Below are 19,113 nucleotides of genomic sequence, written 5' to 3' on the forward strand. Positions count from 1 at the left end.
AAAGCGAATTCGTGTCAAGCCGCCAATGAGAACGAAGGGAAGGTTGGCCCGGGCTAATTACGCCCCGCCCCAGCAGCCAGCTGCGCAGCCTCCAGTCAGAGGAGGTGGGTTGGTGCCGGTGGAAGGGGGCGGTGGTTGCAGGGGCGCGGAAGGGTTAATGGCGGGGAGCGGCTGCTGGGGGTATTCCGGTGGGTCTGCGGCGGAGCAGGGCTGGCACAGCCCGGGGTGGGGCAGCGGTGACGAGGCGTAGGGAAAGCCGTGGCTCCTACTCGCCCCGTGTTGGGAGCCCCCGGGGTTCGCTGAGGGAAGAGCCCGTGAGGAGGAGCTCGGCCCCCGAGCCGCGTCCCCTCACCGGCGTCGCGCCCAGGTGCGGGCCGCGTTCCCGCCGCCTCCCGGGGGAGCCTCGGCGCCGGCGTGCGGAAGGGGAGGGGAGCGCGGCCCCGCTGGAGCGTGCAGCCGTGGCAGCTGCGGTCGCGCCTGGCGGGGGCCGGCTCCGTCCCCTGGCGCCGGTCGGGCGGTCACCGCTCGCTCTCGCCTCCTCTCCTTACGAGGACGAGGGAGCCGCGTCCCGCGTCTGGGCAGCCGCTGAGGAGAAAGTAGCTTGGTTCGCCCCGTTGTATCAGATGAGCACCTCCAGACTTCCAGTCCTGCAAGTTTCCAGAGCCCCCCGCCTTCCCGGAGTCACAGCTTTACAGCGCTTGGGCAGCCGTAGCATCGCGGGCTTGAAAGAGTGGCGGCACTCAGCGAGTTTTACTGGCCCTCCTGCTCCAAGGGCTTTCTGTTTGCATCTCCCCTCTGCTTCAGCAGCGTTTCCCCTTAGCGCTACCCCTCGGGACTAGGAAAGCGTTTATAGTTAGTTCTGTCTTAATGCGGTTCAGGTCATGGAAGAAAGATGAGGAAGATACTTGTGTCCAACCAGTTTGTCAGGACTGTGAGCATTGCGCTGCCATTTGGGACCCAGTAGAGCAGAGCATGATGTCAGCTAGCATGCTTCAGTCAAAATTTATTACTGCTTTGGGAATCCACTTCTTTAGACTCATGCTCTAGTTTCTTCTAGTGATTGTCATCCAGCTCCGGGAGAAATGCGAGTAATGTCATACTGCGTCTTGCTGGCTTAAACAGCCTGTTCTTTTGGCTCATCTGTATTAACACAGTTGTAACCACTAGAAATCTCTGAAACTGATTTGCCTTCTGTGAGTCACAAAATGTCAACACCTGTGCTTTAACCTATTCAATATAAAGGCTGACTATTAAGAAGAGGGAGGGGATACTCATGCATGATTTCATTGTAGTACAATTAAAGAGCACATCTTCTGGGAAGGGAAGTGTGGTACCTCAACTTCTAATTGAACCTATTTCATAAACAAGGTACAGGACCAGATGTACCAATTAGTGTAAAGAGTTGTGTCAGATCCTGTGTATTATAATTAGTCATGGCACTGGAGGCCTGTTTGTGCATTGTTAGAAGGATTTTGTTGAAGAAACTTCAAATGTCTTGCTTTCAAATTTTCTGAAGCTGAGGAGACCTTTTTTTTGTTTGTGTGTAGGAAGGATTTAAGTCAAATATGATTTGAGAAATGACTGTTAGTCCGCTGGTGATATTAGTGTAAAGCACATTTATTCTTGGTGTTCATGGAATTTGAGGGAGAGTCTCCCAGTTCTCCATTTGAAGACCCATGCAAGGGGCTACAGGGAGAAATAGAGATGAAATGTCTAGTTTTCCAAAAGTCCTAATATCTACCACATAAATCATTCCATTAAGTTATTTGTGAAGGCTTGAACGTGCTCTTCTTTCAAAAAATGTGACGCTTGTCAATAACATACTTACTGTAATGACTTTCACAGTTAGTAATGTCAAACTTATTTTTAAAAATAAACATTTCAAATGGGCATCTTGTCAATAACCTTATTCTTTAAAGTTTCTCAGTAAAAGTCTGTGAAAACAAACTTGTTACAAAAATGCAAAATTTCATCACCTGAAAATGGAAGTGTCTGTGAAAAATAAACTTGAAAATACACATCACAATCATCCCCAAGTATCTAAAAATTGAGTCATAGTCTCACAAATTAATTGGCTCTAGAAAAAAAAAAAAAAACAACACATCGTTCAGGTTGTTTGTCAGCTTGATTTTTTTTTTCTTCTCTGTAAAGTGAAGTTTTCTACTCTTTGCATCTTGTTTTATATTAAAGCATCTTAAATATATATGCAAAAATGGATCCACATTTTATTTGCTCTTCAGGAGTTCGTTTTCTGTGTTGTGGGGTGGAAAAACTGCTCTTCCATCCTCTGCCTGAGCCAGAATAGACACTTCTCCAGTCTCTACCTGATCTGTGGCTTTTGCCTGGCTGTTGCCTGGTGATTGGGAAGTTACCATCTTCCCTTGCAGCAGCCCGTCTTCAGCCACTTTGTAAACCACAGGAAGGCTGGAAACAGCCTTGGTTTTCATTTCCTGTTTCTTTCATGGTCATTTTTATGAGGAGTTCGGGGAGCTGCTCATAGATCTGCTTATCAAGCTGAACAAGCAGATATTCAAGCTAAGTGTTTTGATGGGTATTTTAAAATTGCATTTAGGATAAAATTATTAATACACAGAGGCACGAAGTGTGGACTGTTGACAAAAAGCAGGTTGTAAAGCTCTGGAGTTAGTGTGCATAGTAAGGCTGAAATTTGATCCTGAAGTATCTCCAAATTAATGGCAGACAGCTTCCTTCAAAGAGATATAAAGAGAAATAAAGCCTCAGTTAAAAAAGAGGTATCTGGGAGAAGTATTTTTATATTGGGCTTATAGAATCAAATCTGGTCAAGGACCATAAAGGTAGTCATTACTCTGCTTTAAAAGGTAGAGGTTCCCTGGAGCTAGCTATTTTCATGGCATAGTTTATACCAGGCGTACTTCAGTTAATTGCTAGATAGATGGAAAAAGTCAGCATCTTAAAAAATTGTTGGCTGAAGATCTGTTTGATATATTAAAGAACTCTATATTCTTGGGCTGAATGTCTGTTATTTGGATGTACTTAAAATGCTGTACATGTGTTACTTGCTAGATTTTATTTACATGCAGTCTTTTATATGATGAAAATGTTTAAACTATTAAAGGTGTTTCGATTATTTTATGGTTTCTATTCATATCTCATTAGTTTATTAGGTGAAAGTGTTGCTTCCATGGCTTGTTAACAATTAACATTTAAAAATACGAGGACAAAACTTGGTATGTGTTTTGAAAGAAATATTCATCTAAGTGCATGCTGCATTTGACATTCATAGCAATGGAATAAATAAGGATATGAATTGAGTCACTTCATTCCTACACAGTCAATAATTTTAAAACTACGTAACTAGCAAGAAAGATCTAAAATGTATGCAATTACTTTGAACTTTACACCAAGATTAGTGTTTGCAATAGCAGTTTTTTATATTGAGTTTGTGCACCAGGCAGGGATTCTTTTAAATTTTTGTCTACTTGTTCCATTGATTTTTAAGCACTGATTATACTTAGAAATGTCATTGACTTCTTAGTATTTTGCATCTATTCAGTTTTGGGCTCAGTGTCTTATAACTCAGTAAAATGTGTTTCTCATTAAAAAAAAGGAAGTGAGAATGGGGAAATTTTCCTCTAAGAATCCATTTCTACACCTCTGAAACAAGGAAATCTCCCATGTCATTTTAATTTGGAAAATTATTCTACCAATAACTGTTGTAATTCTTTTTTGTAACTTGAGGAAGAAGAGAGTTATACTTGTGGAAGATGAAGTTTGTTTTGGGAATTCATCCTAATGCACTGGCATATTCCATGACTACATTAGGTGCTGGAATGATGAATAGTATCTTTAATTTCTACTACGTTAAGCTTTTCCTAAACCGATACAAAATTTCAGAAGTAGCATTTCATCAAGCACAGGTATTGTACAATGGAATATTTTGATTACTGTGTTGTTCTATGTGTCTGTGTTATCACAACAAAGTTAATTTTTTTTACTTATGAATTAATTTTGGATGCATTGCAGATAGTTATACAGTAAATATTTTAAATTTAGTTAGTCCATAAGCGATTGAAGGTACACATAAAGCACATTGTTTACAATCTTTAGACTAAAAATCTCTGGACTTTAATTGCTGGAAAGATTTTTACCTTTGATAGCTTGAAGTAATGTTCTAAACTAATCTTGCACCTCAGCTTCATAGATATGTTTGACATTAGTGCTTTCCTATGCACTGTTTAAGTCCTTAAATACTGCCTTTATTCTGCAAGTCATTATCCACATGAGCAACTGTTGTCATAAATAGTCTCCTGAAAGTAATGGGCCAGCTCATGTTTTGAATTACTTGCTGTGAGAGTAATATCTGGGCTTTGTAGGATGAAAGCCCAGATATATAAGCTTTTGAAGGAGTGAAGTCTTACAGACAGGGCTTTATTTCACATGTAGTTGGGCACCTGCCTACTTATTCATGTTGTTTTTCAAAATTACTATAAACCTCTAAATACCTTTAAGAATTTGGTCTGGAGTCTGTTTTGACCTGAGAAGCTTTCATCTTTATTTATTCTTTGAATAAAGATTTACTTTAAATAAATATGGTGTTTGTATAACTTCTGCAGAAAAATCACACTAATGATAAATTCTGTTGTGTTTCTTACTTGTCACAGGTTGTATTTATGATATGGAATGCTATCAATGATCCTCTTTTTGGATATATTCAAGATAACTCCAAATTTGCGTGCTGCTCAAGACGCCAGTTTTCAATTTTATATGGAGCTCCTTTATATGCGTTAGCCTTTTTGCTTCCTTGGTTTCCTTGGAAACATTATGAAGAAGGTGACTGGCTAAGTGGTCTTCACCTCATTGTTGCGTTATGTGCTTTTGATGGTTTGCTTACGTTTGTGCTTCTAGCGCAGTGTGCGCTCTTTGCAGAAATTTCAACAAGACATGAAAGTAGGCTTCAGCTTATTAAATATAACCAAGTAGCAACATTAATCGGATCCACGAGCATTCTCTTTTGTGGTCTTATATCAGATAATATGGAAAATTTTGCCTATTTTCAGGCTTTCGCTGTTTTGGTCGCAGCATTAGCAACAGCTTGTATGTGTTACACGGGCAAATACAGTACTAGTCAATATGAGCAGAGAGAAGTTTGTACGGAGAACGCTAATCTGGAAAACAGTGATGGAGCTCTCTCGTGGTCCTCTGTAATTTCATTGACCAAACAGATTATGACAGAGAAAAACTTTTTATTTTTTGTAACAATGAACTTCTTCCAAGTCTTCCACCTAGCCTTCTGCAACAATTTTATGATGATCTTTGCGGATAATCTTATTCCTAAGGATGTCCTTTCTTCCTCAATAAGAAGTATCATGTATGGAGCAGGCTTTATTTGTCCTCAGGTAGGCAGTTACACTTTTTTATTTCAAAATACGAAAACATGGTGTTTTACTAGTTTTTATTAGTTTAAGGTATCGATTTACACTGTTTGTTGAAAAAATGCTGTATTTGGCGTAAGCCATTGGCCATGCTGAGAAACAAATCTAGCTCACCAGTGCTCTGAAAGAAGAAAGTACCTCCATATACAGGCTAACCAAATGTAAGAGTAGGGTAGGGAGGAAGGACAAGCAGGCAGGCTGGTAGAATATCTGTTTACAAGAATGTGAGATACGAGTATGCAAGGAGTAAATGTTTTGTATCCTACAGGGTTTATAATACCTGAGTATAAAGGAATGAAAAACATAGGCAAGATAAAAAGTTTCTAAAAGCAAAGTCTATAGAATTCTGAATTCTTTTCTCTTTGGTTTTGATTTGTAATACGTGATGAAAGAATAGTCTCTTCTTCAGGAAGTTTCTGAGATAAACTGCACAAAACACCAGAAAAATTATTAGGTATTAAAAGCATTGTTGAAATATGTGGTGTATCAGTCATGGGAACCAAACAAAACTCTAAATAGCTGCTTTTGGAGAAGAATACATTCCCGTTTATTTTCTCGTTTGCTCTCTTAGCTACATTTACTGGGGAGAGAGAGAGGTACTTTCAAGACCCCAATCAGGGATGGGGGGAGGAGTACTTAACTGGAAAAGAAAAGAGAAAGAGAAACCAAACGAGTAATGTGTGAGAACAAGAAAAGCAGCAAAAATATGTCCCACAAAATGTAAACATACTCGTCTGCAGTGAATAAAAAAACTCTCCTGTTCACTCCTTTCTGACTTCTTTCACTGGATCTTTTAAAACATTCACTGTGTTTACTTGTTGGATTGCTCAAAAACCGAGTATCCTGACTTTCATCATCGGTGCTGATGATGTTCAGAATTTCTGAAAATCAGGCTGCTATGTTCATTAAGTTGTAATGTTTTCAGTAAGTAAAATCTACAAGAAGATACATGAAAGTGCAACTGGAATTCACAGCTCAATTTCAGTTACCATTTTGGCTTTTGTATATATAACATACAAATCCTAAGCATACCTTGTCTGTTCTGTAACGCCTAAATATCTGTAATTTCAACTTTTATCCTTACCACAGGTTTAATAGCTTTTTTCTGTAACTCAAACAGTTAGCTGATGAACTTTGGAAATAAATCAGAAACTGCAGAAGTTAGGAAAGCTTAAATAATTTTACACTCAATATGTAGCAATCACTACTGTTGATAAAATCCATGTGACAGTGTGAAACGAACAATCTTTCAGAAAATGCATCTCTCTCTGCTCCCCAGAGACTCTTTGTCTAGAAGGTCACTGAACCATAGAGAGTTTGCCGTGACCTTATTTTTCTCAGGTTTTTGTCCCTTTGAGCTCAAGATATAATAAGAGAATTCTCTGGTGGCAATGTCCTGAACTTCACTTACTGGAAAAGCACCCAGCCCATGTGAAATAAAGCCCCTTCTTCTGAACTGTGCTTCAGTGGCCTGTACTAAACTAGAATTCAGCTTCTGTCTTAGGTTTCCTTTAGTACTAGGTGTGAAGAATAAAACCTGCCTACAAGGGAAGCCTTGTTGCTGAAACATAGGCAAGCAAATTTAAATTTGCATTATTAAGTTAGTATTTTTCTTTGAAATATGCAGTCTTAGAAACATGCAGGTAATAAGGAATTTTCTAAATCATAAGTACTTCCTGAGACAGGGTTGTGTCTCAATTATAGGGAGACAAGGTCATAGTTTTTACAATAACATGCATGACATAATGCCTTACTGTTTCTAATGTAAGCACTTTTCTGCAAAATGCCTGAAAACAGCCAGGGGGAGGAGTATGTTTAAGTTTCTTACAACCAGATTTTTTTCTTATACCAACTTTCCAGATTTGTTTTACCTCCCTGATCATTGGTTTAAGTAGAAAACTTGAGCTTCTTTAAAATAGCATTTGCCACAGTAATCCTTGTCTGACTGTAGCATCCCGGGTTTATTCACTATGTTAAAGCATTTAAATGTGGGAACAAACATACAAGGAGAATTCTTTCCTGTTCTTCATCTGAATATTACACTGTTCATCTCTGTAACACAGAAGGCAGGAGAAAATGTGTATCTTTATAGAGTTTGTGAGTATTTTTTGTGACAGTGATGAGGACCACACGCAGGTGTGGTCCACATAGTGGATCCACATAGGCTCATAAAATAGAAAGAACATAATGCATTACAAAATGTCCTATTTAAAGTGAAAAGTGAGGAACAATAGAGAAGAGCTTACATTTTGTTCATACTATAATCAGCATTTAATATCATTTTTGTGAGTTTGCTTGTCACTAGCTTCTCACATGGTTTACTGCTTGCTAAGATTGGCAGAATTAAAATGCAGCCATACGTGTTGTCCACTAGTACTTGCCTTTCTCTACTTGCTAGCAAAGTCTCTAACTTGCTTAGATCAGCTGTCTTGGTGAGCTTGCTTTATCAACTTAAAAGTCATGCTTAACTTCATAAATGTCAGTGAAAATAGTAATATTAAGGAAAAAATTATTGAAAATATTTTTCATCAACAGTTAAAATTCAAATGGCAAGATGCCTGGTTTACAGTTAACATACTGCAAAGTTAATTCTTTAAGGGATATCAAACATAAAGATCATGAGCATTAAATAATAGTTAGGGAAACAGTATTTTCCTCAGGATATAATAGTTCTCAGCTGGCTAATTTTGAGTGAAAGCAGACCATTCTTATCTGGTAGAGGTAGCATAGAATGAGCCAGCAGATAGTTCTCTGTTCAAGTCCTATTTTTTTAATCTGGATTGAACTTTTTAGAAAGGGTTGTTTGGGTTTTTTTTTCCTTTAATGGGTAGTAATATTATATGTCTGGTCTGTACTTTATAGCTCTCTTAATTCTGAGATATTGTACTATATCTTTTCATCATATATGCATATGTATTATCTTTTCAGTGCCTTGTTCTTCTCAGTCATGCTTCGTTGAAGAAGTTTGGTTATTACAGAATCATCTTGTTTTCCTTTTACTTTGAAGGAGTAGCTGCTGCTGTCATGTTTGTTCTAGGGCCAGAACACTATTATCTGTTGGCATTTTATCTCACAACAAATATGTAAGTAAATACACTTCCCTATTCATAGATATGGCTTAATTAATTCTAACAGAATGGACACTTGCTTTTAATAGCATGCAGATTTTGCCACTGCTTTTATGGTTTTCTTTCTGTTCTGTTTCATTTGTCAGAAAAGTTGAAACTCCGGTTACAGCTTTTTTCAGCTTTCATTTTATTCTGCTTCAGCTTTTAATTTCCGCTTAAAAAAAACAAAAAAGCCTTAAAAATGAACGGTAATTAAGGTTTGCAGCCACATGGCTCCGGCCACATATCTGCTTTAGCATGAGATTCAAGGGAAGCAGAACCTCTTCTCATCCACACAGACACAGAAGATCTCAGTAGAGGAACTCTTCAGAGACTGTTTGCTAGGAAAGCTGAGACCTCATTTTGTACTGCATGAACACTTGTGTGTTGCACTGCAAAACAAATATCGATATGTCAGGTATCTGTTAGGTAACCAATACCGAGTCACATTTTCAGTGCTACTGGGTAAGTATGATGCCAAGAAGTAGTATTTTCACAGAAGTATATTATGATACATGGAAAACCTTATTTAAAAATAAAGACCTGTTTGTGTCAGAATATTGTTACAGCAGTTAGGTTTTATTTCTTCATTTTCTATTTCATTGCTTTCTTTCTACATGTTCTTTCCTACCCTCCTTTTTTTCATCTTCTTTTTTGTCCCCTCTGTTTTCATTCTTATTTTCAGTATTTAAGTCATGGGCTGCTGTAACACTGAATCGTGTGAACAATAAATTGAATTTCATTATGTCCGTACTTTAAATGATGAAGATATATTTTGATTTCCCCAGGAAAAACTTCTAAGGTACCTAAAGACTGTATGTTTAAAGTGCTAATTGTTCAAAGTCTCTCATAACTAAAAGCTAATCACACATAAAGTTTAATAAGATATAGAAATCCTAATATGTGAGTTTACGGTTTCAGTTAGCAGTTTGTTAAGAGTCTGCTTTGTGTGTGTGTGTTTAAATGCATATATATAAAATGTAAATACATATCTAGGAACGCATATAAAATCTTTTTACTATTCTAATTCTCCCACTTTGAAGTTTGTCTTCCATGTAGTCTTTCCAGTAATGCTCATGTCATTTTCAGATTTCAAGAGGACATTTTCAGTTTCTCTTTCTTCTAAGGTGTTTCTTTTCTCCATGTAATTTTAAATGACATTTACTGATAATCTCAAGCAAGTATTTATGACCTTTTGCACCAGTGTCCAGGAAAATAAGCAAAAACCACTACCTTTTAGTTTTGCATATTGATTTCTAATTCTCAGTTAAGAACAGATCTAATAATGCTTTCAGAGTTGCTGTTTAAACAGATAAATCCCCATGTTTTAAAGTGTCTCAGCTTTGTGTGTTTGTGGAAATGTCAGTGTTGGGCTGTATATGTTAGAATGTCAGTTACAATTTCATTATGAAAGTGTTTATAAGAACTATGAACATCTTAAATATTTTGTCTTTCTTTAGGGTAATTGTACAGGCTTCATTTAGTTTGTTCAATTTGCCTTTGGCAGATATTGTTGATGCAGATTTAATAAAGCACAAGCGGAGGTATGTCAGTTGTAACTGTTTTTCTTTAAATATACTATCTATTTGCCATGTTACTCTTTCGTAAGTTAGATTATGTCAAAGACAGTAAGTAATCTTGGATCCTTGACACAGAAGTACTTTTTGTAAGAGCAACCTAGCATAAGTAAAGATAAGAACTTGAATAAAGTTTCCTGCAGTTACTTCAGCAGAATAATTTAAACAGATCATTATGTCATTTCTAGTTTTAATTATACTATAGTATAAGCCAAGTCCTCTAGTTTTTTGTGTGTTTATTTCTGTTAGCTTCAATTGAATTATTTTGTAACCATATATATCTATTGTCACTTAGAAATTTTCTGAATAAGGCCTTTCTAACATGGCAAAAGCGTTCAGAAAGCTTTGCCTGTGCTAATTAAAAGTGCAAATTTCAAAGTCTAACTGGTTGCTGTTATCTCTCTGAAATAAAAATTTATGAAACCTGCTGTGACGTAGCATATTACAACTCATGGATCTTTTGGATTTTTATCAAAGTGCAGATAACTTCCCGTTGGTTCCATCAATGTTTATATAACTGCAGATTTATATAACTGCACATTCGATCCTGGCCCCTCAAATGTGAGAGCTATTGCTTTCATGAAGAAAAAAAATGCCTTCTTTTCTGGCCTCATGCATGTAAAGTCTTAAGTTGTAATTAATTCTCCATGCAGTGCTCGGTCTAACAACTTCAATAACTACTCAATGTGTACAAAGTTGAATTTGACTGCAAGTCATTTCAGAACTGGGGCCAAGCTGTATACATACCCCAGAGGTTTATTACCTTTCATTTCCAAAGAAAATTAAATTTCATTATGATAGCTGATCTGTTTGCTATCATGTGTGAACTATAAAGCTAAATATCATGATACTTAGCATTTGCATATTACCAGGATTTTTAAAAGTCACTATTGTAATTAATATACTAATAAGTTTGTGTTGTGCATTCATCTGTTTTTTCCCTAAATATTTTAGATCACCACTTTCCTCTATGGTTTTTGGTACCAATGCTTTATTTACCAAGCCTGCCCAGTCTTTGGCTCCAATGCTTGTGGTTACAATACTAAATCAATTTGGATATGAGAACCTGAATAATGGAGTTGCTCAACCTGATCCAAGGTGAGTTTAAAAGGGATACTTTAAATCATAGAAATTAACATGAAATAATGCTGTTATCTGAAAAGCAAATTAATCTGCAATTAGTTTTCATCAACTGCACTTCAAAAGTATGAGTTATTTAAAAATACTTTCCAGTTGGTTTTTATCTGTATAGAAATACAAATGTTTTCTTTTTTTTTTTAAGAATACATCATTTATTAAACAATATACATGAGGATATCTACCTAATTTTGAAAAACAAAGGATACATTTCAGTAGTTGACCATCTCCTGTTCTGTTGCAAAAAAGAAGAAAAAATTGTTTGAGATCACCTAGTACCTCTTATTAAGATACATGTTGTCCTGGCTTCTGTGTTTTGTTTATCTCGTAAACCTACTTCCTCAAATGTGTAATCATAATAGGGTTGCATTTAAGATACATTTTTGTTTGAGAGAAAGCAGTATAATCACTGGAGGGAGGGAATTTGCCTCAAGTAGGAGTATAATTTTGGCTTCAATACTACTTACCATTCTAATGCTAATGATTTCATTGCAGTCCCTGGAGACCTTAATACCCAGCATAAAGCTGTGGTTGCTAGTTAGCACACTGGAAATGCATGGGCTTTTATAAAAACAAATTACCAGGGAGTCAGTACACTGAAAGGGTTATAGGCTGTTTATTTATGACCAACAAGATGAAGTGGCAAAATAAGGAATAACTGAAGTCAAGATTAAAAGGCAAAAATCAGCCCTGATTAAGATTTGCTTGAGAGAACAGGAACATCCTGAGAACTACATAGCTCTCCTAAATTTTGAGTAGAAACTTTAAAAATACATAGAAGACAATTGTACATGACTTTCTGTAGAGATAGCTCTTGAAGGAGAAATGACTGGTTATGTGTCACCCAAGGCTTGGAGAATGTTTTGTATTTGAGGAATTTTCTAAAAAAACGATGAGGAAAAGCATGACGTAAAAGGACAACAGGTGGTCTTCAGAAAAACATCCTGACGCAAGCAAAGGCAGCTTAATTTTGAGGCTATGTGTGAGAACAGTTAATTTTATTTTAATGCATTCTGTAGCTAGCCAGCCACTGAGATGATGTGAAGAGGACATGAACCTCATTATAATGTCAAATAAGATGAGTGATTTTTGCAGAAGAGCAGTAGGTTGAACTGGATGTGGATATGAGAGGGCTGAATATATTCATCTTGATGATTCAGAGAAATTCAGATTTGAAACATATATGCTGCAGTTCTGATCCCTTTCAATCAGAGAAATGATCCCTTTGTGGATGGATTTTAAATCACAGTAGCTATAAATCTTTTTCCCCCCAGTAAGTAGCCTCTGGACTACAGCAACAATAAATTTCTTGTATATAGAGTTGAAATACTTTGAATGCTCAGTCTCTAAAACCTATATTTACAGTTGAGTCATGCTGAAATTTGATTTATTTCACTAGGGCAAGGAACAGCATAAAGGTACAAAGCTGAGATCAGTTAATCAAAGAGCACCTGAAATATACTCTATATTTCTCTTGCCCATCCCTTTAAAAACAATTTCTTAAATATGGCAGTCTGCCTGTGTTTTTTATGTATGTATGTGTGAATGCGCATGTCTTTCAATTTGCCAAAGGACTACAGTGTGGACATACAGTCCACAAAGACCAGACTACTCAAGATTGTTTCTAGGAAGTCAGTTTGCCCATGGCAAGGTACTCAGACCATTGACTGAGCTAAAATTACTTATACATATTAAAACCCTATCAGCTGATCTCAGATTTCAGCCATAGGCAGACAACTAAAATACACTTGCCTCAGGACAAAGTTGTTTGGGGACAAACAGAAACTGAATACAGGAGATGGCTTAAAATATGCTCAAACTGTTTGGAAAAAAAAAGAATTTCACAACTGTGAATTATAGATAATGAAGTGTTGTGACCTGTGCCAGTACAATCTCAGCTGTGTCCTTCCTCCTTCTCCAAAGCTGGCAATATCTATTAAGTGTTCTGGAAAGCATTTACTTTATTAGGTGTAGTGGTAGTGAATTGTGAAGATAGCACAGAGGATCCTTATTATGCATTAACAAAATATTTGGGCCCTGAATAAATACATCTTAAAGAGTTTCCAGCAATGTTCTTTACTCAGAGAAGAGAGGAGATGCCGTCCAAAACCATAAACTATTTGCTGAATTCTAAATTATTTATTTTTTCTTGAACTGAAAGTTAAACCATAGCAACAATGATGGAGCAGCTCATCCTGGAAGCCATTTCCAGGCACATTAAGGACAATAAAATCATCAGTAGTAGTCAGCATGGCTTCACCAAGGGGAAGTCATGCTTGACCAACTTGATAAACTGCTACAATGAAATGACTGGCCTGGTAGACAAGGGAACAGCAGTGGACTTCAGTAAGATGGGTTGCAAACTGGCTGAATGGCCAGGCCCAGAAGGTGGTGATCAGTGGCATGAAGTCTAGTTGGAGGCCAGTAACTAGTAGTGTACCCTGGGGGTCTACACTGGGTCCAGTCCTGTTTAACATCTTCATTAACGATCTGGATGATGGGGCAGGATGTACCCTCAGGAAGTTTGGTGATGACACAAAACTGGGAGGTGTGGCTGATACATCAGAGGGTCATGCTGCCATCCAGAGGGATCTCGACAGGCTGGAGAAATGGGCTGACAGGAACCTCATGGTTCAACAAGGAGAAGTGCAAAGTCCTGCACTTGGGGAGGAACAGCCCCATGCACCAGTATATGCTGGGGGCCACCCAGGTGGAAAGCAGCTTGGCAGAAAAGGACCTGGGGTTCCTGGTGGACACCAAACTGAACATGAGCCAGTACCGTGCTCTTGTGGCAAAGAAGGCAAATGGTATCTGGGGCTGCATTAGACAAAGTATTGCCAGCAGGTCAAAGGAGGTGATCCTTCCTCTCTGCTCAGCACTGGTGAGGCCACACCTGAAGTGCTGTGTCCAGTTCTGGGCTCCTCAGTACAAGAGAAATGTGGGCATACTGGAGAGAACCCAGCAAAAGACCACAAAGGTTATTAAGGGACTGGAGCATCTCTCCTATGAGGAAATGCTGAGAGAATTGGGACTGTTCAGCCTGGCGAAGAGAAGGCTCAGGGAAAATCTTCTTAATGTGTATAAATACCTTAAGGAAGGGTACAAAGAGGATGGATTCAGGCTCTTTCCAGTGGTGCCCAGAGACAAGACCAGAGGCAATGGGTATAAACTGAAACACAGGAGGTTCCCTCTGAACATCAGACAACACTTTTTTACTGTGAGGGTGAATGAGCAGTGGAAGAGGTTGCTCAGGGAGGCTGTGGACTCTCCATCCTTAGAAATATTCAAAAGCCATCTAGACACAGCCCTGGGCAGCTGGCTTTATGTAGCCCTGCTTGAGCGGGGGTTTGGAGCAGATGACCTCCAGAGGTCCCTTCCAACCTCAACGATTCTGTGATTCTGATTCTGTGAAAAAGTTCCAGTATTTAATGATGGTGACAATATGCGTATGTTACAGTTACAGACAGGCAGTTGCTTCTTATGTACAGATACTGTCTGTCTCATTAGTTTTCTTCCACAGTTATTTCACAAATCCTCTAACAAAGCAAAAGAATCTTAATAAGATATATCTTATTATCTGTGTTTAGTTTTGGGGGTTTTTTTGTATGTTTTGGAAGTTAATGTTCTGTGGAGTGAATGGAGAAAAGTATTAGCAGACCATCAGTGGTCTCCTTCAGTAATGTCCAGATGTCTCCCTTATCTTTCCCTCCAGCATCAAAAGTTTGAATATTGATTTTTGCATTCTCAGCAATTTTCCAGGCTTTTGCTGTAGTAAAACACATTTTCCAGCAATGAGTTTACAGTTGAAAATTATGGAAATAAGCTTTTCTTGTTCACACTGATTTTTGTGTAGTATTGTCATTTCATTTCCTCATTCCTCATTTCTTGATATATTGCTTACTCAAGACCACATGGAATGCTGGAGATCACAAACTTTCTGGATGACTTCCACTTGCATATAAGAAAAAAAAGTCATAGCTTACAGGGGGTGTGTCTTTTTCTCCCCTACTTCATTTATCTTATACATTGATAGCATTTTAACAATAGCATACTGCCTTCAGAGGTGGCCTTCATAAATATTCTGTCTTTGGTGCTCATCTTACACTGTATCAAAAAAAAAAATCCATCTATCAAAAGCTATCTGCTGGGACAAATCATATATCTTCTGATTCTTATGCCTCCAGCAAAAAGTCTGTAAGATGATGCTACCTCACCTACACCTCCTCATCATTGCAGTGATTACATTGTGGTTCTTCAGCTATGTGATATTATGACTCCTTGACATCCTCCATGAGCAGGATATTTCATTGTTGCTTCATTAGAGTACCAAAACTCTGTTAAGAGTACCAACCAACTATAAGTTGCTGGTTTTTAAGCTTTGCCTGTCTTTTGTTGCCGTCATGTTGTTGAGCAATTCACACGTATGTTCTCTGCCTTTAGTAAAGACCACATTCCTGAGCAGCTTATTAGGACAACTGGCATGTTATGAGTGAAATTATCCCAGAAGACCTTTTGAGACAATAGTTCATCATCATCTTGGTGGCTTCTGTTACAGTTGCAGGGCACCCAAGCTGGTAAGACAGTGAAGAGGTTTTATACAGAGAGTAAAAGTCTAGAAGAAAGGAAAATTCAGTCCCTTTTTCTTTCATCTGTGAGGTATCATAAGATTCTTCAAAAATGAGAACATGCTTACCACTGAGCAGTGATGCCAGTACTGTATTAGACCAGGCATTCCAAAGACCTAGACTGTCTTTCTCTTCCTCTGTACTGAAGCCTTTGAAATGACCATTAACATCACTGACTTCTTACTTACCAGTACTAGAATTTACTTCTGCCTCAGTGGTAGTATCTGCTTAGTCACAGTGATGTCTTCTTCCTTAGGAGTAATCCAGTATCTCTTGGGTTTGCCGCTGGTATCATAACTCTGAAGTGTGACTTCTGCTATGAAGAGTGTTTCCCTCTTCCAGAAGTCTTCTTGCTTTTTGGTGTAACCTATTTCACACGTGAGGTTGGCCTATATATTGTACACCATTCCATATGTGTTACACATGATTCTGTATACATTAATATACACATTATACCCCATTCTTAGGGAATATGGTCACTACACACCAGTTAAGCATTTTGTAGTGGAAGATAGCTTAAGAAGTATTTCTTAATATACTTAAAATTTGAGCAATTGCTTGCAGAATGGAGTGGTTGTCGTGTTTGTTTTTTTTTCCCTTTGGTCCATCATCACAGCAAAGCATTACCTGCCCCATATGGATTGTTTTTTTTGTTTTGTTTTGGTTGGGTTGGGTTGGTTTTTTTGAGTTTGGGGTTTTTTTTTTGCTATGGAAAAGATACCTAGTTTAAAAACTCCCCCTTCTGGAGAGCCACTGCAACTACAGCTAACTTCTCTTAAAATTTTGTGTGCTTTTCAAATTCATTCTTCAGAATTAAGTTATTTGACAGCAGCTCTTCATTATTTATTGACGGCACTTTAAACTGTTGATGCTTTCATATTGAATTACTGGACTACATCACATTCTATTCAGAGTGATATTAGGGCTGTTTAGTGAAAGATTGTATGTTTTATTCCTGCGTGTGCAAAAAATGTAGACATGGAAATTTCTGAAGTTACTGGTTCAGCTGTTGTTATGATGAAATCTGAGCTCTACTCTTGATTTATCCCAGTCCCTTAATGAAATATTTTCCCATTCCTTGTTCTGTGTACTGTAGATATTTTTCATAATTCCTGCAGTAACTTATGGTTTTACAGTACAATAGGTAATATTATTTTCTTAAACCAATATTGTTCCAGTGAAACCAAATCAGGATTGCACCAGTGTGAGTGATTTGGCAGATGTTCTTTCTTTTTTTGTCCTTCCTGAAGTCCATGTATAAAGATGGAATAATTTTAGAACTGAAAACTGCAGTCCTCTTTAGTGTGCAGAACAGGCAAAGTACAAGCCCCAACATCCTGTTAACTGTGTCTTAGTCCTGTTTTCATCTTTAGATAGGTAAGTAATTTCTCTGTGGCCTCCCTGCTGACACTGCTCATACAAGTAACGATTGGTAGTTGTGATGGTGGTGTGCACGATGGGGGCCCTTGTTTACTTGTAGGTGGACTGAAAATGCAATTCAATACAGGCAGGTAAACAGCGTCCAAACGTTAAATTATTTTCACTGCCAGTAAACATTGGCTATGGACCAGTGGCCTGCTAGTGAACACTTCCAGTCTTAAATGCAATTGCCCAAGTGATTAAGTAATCCACTTGTAAGCCTGTGGTGTTTTGTTTTCTTATGTAGCATTAGCATGTACATGACTTGAGATAAAAGGTGATCATTGTAGGAGTGTGTGTATGTACTCAGGAATAATATGGCTATGTTGCAGGTTGCAAGCATTTTTTCTGTTAAATGCAGTGAGACGCGAGTTGATTCTTTTATGATTCAGAGAAACTCTTAGGTTTCATTCAAAAGCCTGCTCAAGTTAATGAGAGGGGTTTTTCACAGATTTCAGGTTTTTGGGGTCATGTCCATAGCTGTTCTGTGAGTCTCCTATCTCATCCCTGAATGCTAAGGAAAAAAAATAGACAATACCATAAACTGCCTCATGGAGAGAAAGTTCATTTAGGGGCTGTTTCTCAGCTTGAGTTGACTTTCCTGATATTTAAGTAATTAGAATCCAATAATTAAGAGAATGCCAGTAGATAATGATTCTGGCTACTAGATGAATGCCTAACTGTATGCTTTGAGCCGTCAGAAACCATACTGTTCATAAAAAGGAACTCATTTAACTCCTATATTTTCTTTTTTGATTCATATTTGCTGGTGCTTTTATCTCTTATTCCTCAGAGAAGATTTAGATGAGGAAATACCATGAATCCATGCGAATAAATGAGAATGAGTGTTAATTTCACATGTATTCTTTTAATGGTTTATATTATCTTGTAATCATTTATTTTAAAACAAAATTAAATAAGGCTTGATATTTTAAACAGCCCTTTACACCATAACTGAATTTTGTGTGTTAATCATGACTTCCATCTAGCGCTCAGCAACTATAACAACACACTCTGTGGACAGCTAGTAGCACTGATTTTAACTTAAGTAAAATAATTTTATATTAAAATGTTTGCTTCCATTTTCTGCTTTTCTTTCTCTTCCAGATTTTTCAGTCTTACTAAACCTTTTCAGATGCTCTATTCTATAATTGGATTATATTGCTTAAATTGATTTCTATATTACATAATACAGGTGTGTACTAAAGTAGCAAACAGGATTTCTTACGTTGCCTACAGTGTGTTAAAATCAACTTTTTGTGTGCTAATTATCTAATTTCCTTCCAGCAAAAAGGAAAGGAGCAAACAACATAAAATACATATTTTTATGTAGAATTAGAAATATAATTGAAGTACATTTGATATCTGAGATATTTATATTTCTTTTATTTTAAATTGATTGTACACAGTAACATGTATATGCTGTATATGTGTATATAATGTGAATGCTTTAAAGATAATTTGTTGTGAATTGATCATGAAAGTTAATCTTCTTCATCTTGAAAGCTGTGTTTTCATCTTCTTCACCAGTTTGTTTTTAGGTCTTCATGATGCCATGTTCTATTTGATCGGTCTGGTTCCACTTTGCATTGCAGTCATACAGATCCTGACGTGGACTCCCTTTTCGATCCAGAATAGTCATGTGACAGCTGTACGCTAAATACGTAACACTTGGTCAGTAGATCTTGGGCTGACTGTACCCCAAAAGAGTTAGTGTGTTTTAAATGTGAAAAAGCAAAACTGCATTAAATGGACTATTAGACCAAACACAGTTTGAGCCATTTCAATAAAGTCATGTTCTTCAGTCTATGCAGACTATAACACAGATCACATT

The 19,113-nt window shown here is 37.6% G+C and overlaps 1 protein-coding gene across 1 annotated transcript; it reads left to right on the forward strand.

Annotated features, from left to right (window-relative positions):
* Nucleotides 1-3,746: 3,746 nt before the first annotated feature.
* Nucleotides 3,747-18,939, forward strand: LOC309590790 (transmembrane protein 180-like; the record flags this gene model as incomplete). The annotated part of the gene is made up of 6 exons (XM_082312243.1): nt 3,747-3,899; nt 4,644-5,378; nt 8,343-8,497; nt 9,982-10,065; nt 11,053-11,196; nt 18,810-18,939. The coding sequence occupies 6 exons, from the start codon at nt 3,747-3,749 to the stop codon at nt 18,937-18,939; spliced, it is 1,401 nt and encodes a 466-aa protein (XP_082168369.1).
* Between the last annotated feature and the right edge of the window lie 174 nt (nt 18,940-19,113).

This window comes from Platalea leucorodia, assembly GCF_965183815.1.
Source record: "Platalea leucorodia genome assembly, chromosome: 5".
NCBI lineage: Eukaryota > Metazoa > Chordata > Aves > Pelecaniformes > Threskiornithidae > Platalea > Platalea leucorodia.